This window comes from Gymnoscopelus braueri (assembly GCF_963280865.1).
Source record: "Gymnoscopelus braueri genome assembly, chromosome: 2".
Taxonomy (NCBI): Eukaryota; Metazoa; Chordata; class Actinopteri; order Myctophiformes; family Myctophidae; genus Gymnoscopelus; species Gymnoscopelus braueri.
This window is the reverse complement of record NC_137604.1, coordinates 63279574-63285919: the sequence shown is the minus strand read 5'-3', so window position 1 is coordinate 63285919 and position 6346 is coordinate 63279574. Positions and strand designations below refer to the sequence as shown.

At 43.9% G+C, this 6346-nt stretch overlaps 1 protein-coding gene across 1 annotated transcript; it reads left to right on the top strand.

The window, feature by feature from the left end:
• Positions 1-2647: 2647 nt before the first annotated feature.
• LOC308096727 (toll-like receptor 2) lies at positions 2648-5500 on the top strand (the record flags this gene model as incomplete). The annotated part of the gene is made up of 3 exons (XM_080444156.1): positions 2648-2848; positions 3335-3733; positions 3887-5500. 3 exons carry the CDS (start codon positions 2648-2650, stop codon positions 5498-5500), a joined length of 2214 nt encoding a protein of 737 aa, XP_080300282.1.
• Between the last annotated feature and the right edge of the window lie 846 nt (positions 5501-6346).

Here is a 6346-nt window from a genome sequence, read left to right as displayed (position 1 = left end):
TGATGTGTGTTGTTTTTAATGATGAATGAATGGATTTACTTGGTGATTAGCATGCTAACTTTCCAGGAAGAGAAAGGTCGTGGTTTTCTATTAGCTCATAATCCCCATCAATGATGTCACTGGTAGACACAGTCACAGTACACCAATGAGACACAGAGTGACTAGACGGAAATTGTGCCATTTTATAAGGAAAATTATTGAGGAGCAATTATAAGAACATAAGTTTGAAAAAAAGAATTGCTCCATACAGTGTTATTTTCTACTTTGACTCACAATGGTATCGTGCAAAATTGTAAAAATAGAAGAAGAAGCTCACAATGTCTTGTGAAGCTTGTAGATTGGCCATTTTCACTATTTTTTAAAAACTCCCCGCCTATAATAACGTGGCCAAAATGGGGATAGATTATTAATCAATTATTTGATTAAATGATTGATTATCTATTATTTCTTTAGTTAGTTTGATTAATTGTTGCAGCCCTCGTTGTTTGGTTCAGTTTATGCATCAAACAGATGAGCTTCCTATTTCTGATAAAAGCCTTTGCACCACTTCCTAGAGACATTCAATCATTATAGGAACTATGAGGAAATGACAGATGATACAGTAAATTTATATGAATTCAACTAAACGGATTCAACCTGAGACAACGGTGGTTGATCTCTAGGCACCGCTCCGAAGGCTCTCAAGGTAAATAACACAATTTGTAATAAGAATAATAATATAAGCTTTATTTGTATTGCACCTTTCAACAGCAATGTCACAAAGTGTTAACAGAACTGAACAGAAATACACCAATAAACTTAACGGATAAAACTAGAGATACATTAAAACAGAGAGGGTTGGGGGTTAAAAGCACCTTTTAAAAGGTGAGTTTTCAGGAGTTCAAATGCATAATTGCTGGAAACTCAAGACATATTTTTTTCTTGGAGAAGGATCAGTGCATTATAATTCATGCATTGTAATGACTGCTATAATGCATCGTAGTGTGATTGTAAGGACATATATGATATGATATATGTCCTGATGAAGGCCTGAACAGGCCGAAACGTTGACGAGGAATACATTCTGGAGCTTTTTGCAACTACCAGTGTGCAGACTTTATTCTTTTTCATTATACTTTGTTTGTCTAAGCACCTGGGCCAACGGATGTGCGTGCACTAACTTTTTCATATGGAAAATATCATTAACCCATATGCAACTAGAAAAAGTGCTCCTCGGAGCACAGGTCTCCGCCAGGTCAGGTAGGTTATTGTGGGCCAACAATGTTCGGAATTTGCCAATCAGGATGGAATATGAAAAATCGGACGGAACCATCTTGATCACTTGACTATCGAGATAATGGGTACCGATTTGCATGATGATTGGACAACATTTGTAGGAGTAATACAACAAAGAAAAGTTTTGAAAAAATCAGCCTCCTGGTGGCGCAATAATAGGGCAATGTTAAAGGGTGGCATTTGTTCTTCAACTTAGTGCGAATGTGCTTGTAAAGTGTCACCTCAATCGGACGCTGCGTTCATGATTTGTGGCATTTTGTTCAAAACGGGCCACTTCTGCAAACTTTAGATGTCATTGTTAGCCAATCAGGATGAAATATGAAAAATCAAACAGTTCCATCTTGATCACATGACTATAGAGATCATGTGTACCGATTTGTGTGAAATTTGGATAAAATGTGAAGGCTTAATATCCAAAAATGTGTTTTACATAAGTCGGCCTCTTGGTGGCGCTATAAAAGGCAAATGTGAAAAATGCAGGGCGGATGTTTTTCCTTGGCCTCTAGGGAGTGTGCGTACAAAGTTTCACGCAGATCGGTGCAGTTATAGTTAAAAACACAAATCAGCCTTTTATAGAGCCACCATGAGGCTGATGTGAAAAATGTCAGGTGGCATTTCTTTCTCGGCCTAGTGGGAATGTGTTTGTGAAATTTCACGGAAATCACAAGCTGCGTTCATGATTTGAGGCATTTTGTTCAAAACGGACCAATCCTGCAAATTTTGGAAGGCAACCTTAGCCAATGAGGATGGAATATGGGAAATCGGACAGATCCGTGTTGATCACATGACTATAGAGATACTGTGTACCGATTTGCATGACGTTTGGATAAAATCTGTAGGAGTAATGTAAAAAAATGGGTTTTGCACAAATCGGCCTCCAGGTGGCGCTATAACAGGCCCATGTGAAAAATGTGAAAAAAACAGACATTCTGTTCAACAATAATAATATTACAGAAAAATAAAATAATCAACAGTGATTGGTTTGCGGATTCCTGACCGTTATGCTGTAAATGTCACTGTTCTGATCTGCTATTAAAATAAAAAGTTGCTGAGTTCCTTACCACTACTAAATATTTGATCTGTTATGACCCATTAAATAATTAAAATAATGTTATGCTTTTTTGTTCTTCTTTATTCATGAAATACATCTGCTATTTTCAGAAAATCCATAAAATGTTTGGAATATTTTGAATAATTTAGCATTTTTAACACACATCTTCTCTTCTGGAGGTCCCTGGCACAAAACGTTTTCAGTTGGGGGGTCCGCGGCCTTGGCATTAAAAGGTTTGAGAACCAATGCTATTAGACGTGGCTTCATAGAAAGTATTAACCAAACTTTTTTCTTTCGACATGAAGCAACTGAAGATTGGGAATGAGGACTTTTCATCTGGTGGTCTGTCTGCTGACGGGCCTGAGGTTCGGTCTGACCTCGTCCTCCATACCGCGGTGTCATGGCGGTTCTGGTTGTGACCCAACGGGTCGCTGTGACTATTCTGCTCAGGGACTGACCAAGGTGCCTAGCGCCCCCATGAGGCTCATGGCCGAACTGGACCTCTCCTCCAATCTGCTGCAGGTCAGTTATGTAGGCCAGTATAAATTAGTAGCCTATCTAATCGCCTGATCGCAATTATTTGAGATAATCGTAATTATTATGTATTATCATCAGAATTATTCCAATCCATCTGTATAAATTATTTGAAAATGTTATCAAAAGTAGCGGAGATAGCAGATCTACAAACTAACAAAACGTTGCATTGTGAAGTGTTGTGAGCTTGTAGATCACCTATTTCCACTATTTAACTTATTTTTAAGTATAAATGTATTAAATGTGGCCTATATTGTACATTATTTATTTTGATTATTGGTACAGGTCGTTGTCAATCATTTATTTGTATATCTGCCCTGTTTGTTCACTAAGCCTAAAAGGCAAACAGACTTTATTTTTTTAATTTATGCTCTGATGTTCAATGCCAAAAACACAATTAAATCGTTAAGCGCAATTATTTGTGTGACAAATAAATCATCAAGTAAAATGTCATGATCGTGACACCTCCTACAGGTCATAGAGGCTGATGACTTCCGGGAGTACGCCTCTCTGAACTCGCTGATTCTGAGGAAGAACCTGCTCAAACTGATGCAGGAGCAAGCGTTTTCCCCGCTGGTCAACTTGGAGAAACTGGACCTGTCGTTCAACAAGCTAAAGACGTTGTCGCCTGAATGGTTCGAAGAACTTGCTTCCCTTCGACATCTGAATCTATTGGAGAACGAGTACAAAACACTGGGGCCGTTCAGCCTGTTCCAACCACTGAGGAGGCTGAGGACTCTCCGGTTTGGGGGACCGTCTCTCCAGTCTGTGAAGATCGACGATTTCGCCGGACTTAGTGGTCTCGACAAACTGGTCATTCATGAGGAAAACTTGCGGGACTATGAAAGAGGGAGTCTGAGCAGGATTGGGCCGGTTAGTAGAGTAACGCTGGCTCTAAAGGGTCTGTTTCAGAATAATCAATCACTTGCAAAAGTCCTACTCGCTGATATTTTGCAGCCAAACACAACGTTAATTTTCACAGAAACAAAGTTTCACAATGCCTCTTGGATGTCCCCATTCCAAGAGGTCAACCTGAAGGATGTTAAAAGTGTTACTTTTAGAAACCTCAGCGTGACCGATGAGGCGTTCTTCGCTGTTCTGAGGTACCTGTCAGGGTCCAAAATCGCCTCCTTTGTAGTTGAAGACACTGAATACTTCCTGACCGGTATTTGGCCTGAACTTACGTATCATCTTGAGCACCTGGAAGAGTTTGTCCTCAAAAACATCGAAATCCCTCAGTTCTACGGCTTCCCGGCCATCTTCATCCCAGAACATCTCCTCAGATCATTCCGGAGGTTCTCTGCGGTCGACTGCCGGGTGCACACCTTTCCCTGTGACACCGCTAAGGACGTGCCGAAGTTGGAGTACATCGACGTCAGCGGGAACCTGTTGAACGATCAGAAAATGAGAGAGATGATGTGCGACGGCACAGGCGTTTTCCGGGCTCTACGGACCCTCAACGTCAGCAGGAACAACCTCCAATCGCTCAGCAGCCATCTCTTCACCAACCTGGAGATGCTGGAGAACATCGACATGAGCGGGAACACCTTCCACAGCATGCCGGAGGAGCAGGCCTGCGGCTGGCCACCCAACGTCCACCTACTAAATCTCTCGTCATCCCGTTTATCGAAAGCAACCGCCTGTCTGCCGAGGAGTTTACACGTTCTCGATCTCTCCGACAACCTCTTGACGACGTTCAACGTTGAACTTCCTCTCCTCAGAGCGTTGTACATCTCCGGCAACAAGATCGCTAATCTGCCCGACGGCAGCCTCTACCCTGAACTGTTATTCCTCTTCATTCGACAGAACGTCGTTCAGGCGTTCGGCGACAGCGACTTACAGGCTTACAGCAAGCTGAAGAGCATGGAGGCTGGCGGCGATACTTTTATCTGCTCCTGTGAATTTGTCGCTTTCATGGCGAGGGACTCTGCGAGGCGTGAAGTCACGCTGGCAGACGGGTTAGAGTCCTACGTCTGCGAATCCCCCGATCACGCAATAGGACAGAGAGTAGCGAAGGTCACTCTGTCTGCGTTTGAGTGCCACGCGGCGTTAGCTCTCTCTGGGCTCTGTCTCAGCATCCTGTTGGTGTGTGCCCTGGTGGCAGGACTGTGTCACAGGTTCAACACCCTGTGGTACCTCAGGATGATGTGGGCTTGGCTACGGGCCAAGAGGAGGCCCGCTCCGAAGAGAGGAGATCTCCGCTACGACGCCTTCGTCTCCTACAGCGAGAGAGACTCCGGCTGGGTGGACCAACACCTGGTACCGGCGCTCGAGGGCACGGAGCCGCCGCTGCGCCTGTGCCTCCACAAGAGGGACTTTGTCGCCGGGGCCTGGATTGTGGACAACATCGTGGACGCCGTCGAGAAGAGCCGCAGAACTCTGTTTGTCCTCTCGCGGCATTTCGTCCAGAGCGAGTGGTGCAAGTACGAGCTGGACTTCTCCCACTTCAGGCTGTTCAAGCACAACGACGATGCTGCCGTGCTGGTTCTGCTGGAGCCCATCGCCCAGGAGAACATCCCCAGGAGGTTCTGTAAGCTCCGGAAGGTCATGAACCACAGGACCTACCTGGAGTGGCCCAACGACGATCACCTGGTTGACAGGTTCTGGCAGAAACTGAGAGAGGCCATAAACGGACCTTAGACCTAAGGTCTGGGTCTGGGGACCCCCAGGGCTCCTTGAGGGGGTTCCAGCTAATGATATTAGTAATACAGCATCACAATCAGTTTAACCACTTTAACCCTATTTTGTAAACTTCAGATGCCTGACGACAGTCTATGTGACCGAAACCGTTGCTTAAATAGAATGTGTTCCTATTGTGCAACTGCAGACGGTGTGCGGGTCATTTTAATGTATTTTCTACCTTGCATCCCTGCCTACGCACCCGTCTCTGAGCCGATCAGGTGTGCATAAGACTTTGTTTCCTGTAAACTTCGGCTATAAAATAGGGTTGCAACGTGATGCAATGCTTTGTGAGCTTGTAGATCGGCTTATTTATTTTTTTAAACATCCGGAGTATTTTAGAAATGTTTGAACACAAATCTTCTCTTATGGGGGTCCCTTGCTCAAAAGCCTTTCAGATGGGGGATCTACAGCCAAAAATAATTTAAGGGTCCTTGACAAAATTTATGTTTGAGAGTCACTGCCTTATAGCTGTGCTATAAAAACATCAGCTTACCAGCCTATACAAATGTAAAAACTGTCCTTCTGATGCATTATTCTTAATAAAAAGTAATTGAATTCATGATGGTCTCCTCATGCATTAGAAGGAGTCACCAGAACGCAAGTTATGGCTATAACTATGGATCTATGAGACCGAACGATGACCGTCACTACGGTCATAACAATGAATGATGCCCTCATCTTCTACCTATTATCGAGACTAATACCAACATAGTCATGCCCACATGACCCGAGGAGGCGGTCTCACATTTAACCATGCCCGGTGAGAGCGGCTCCGCCTCCAGCCTCGAACGCCTCAACGTTCCG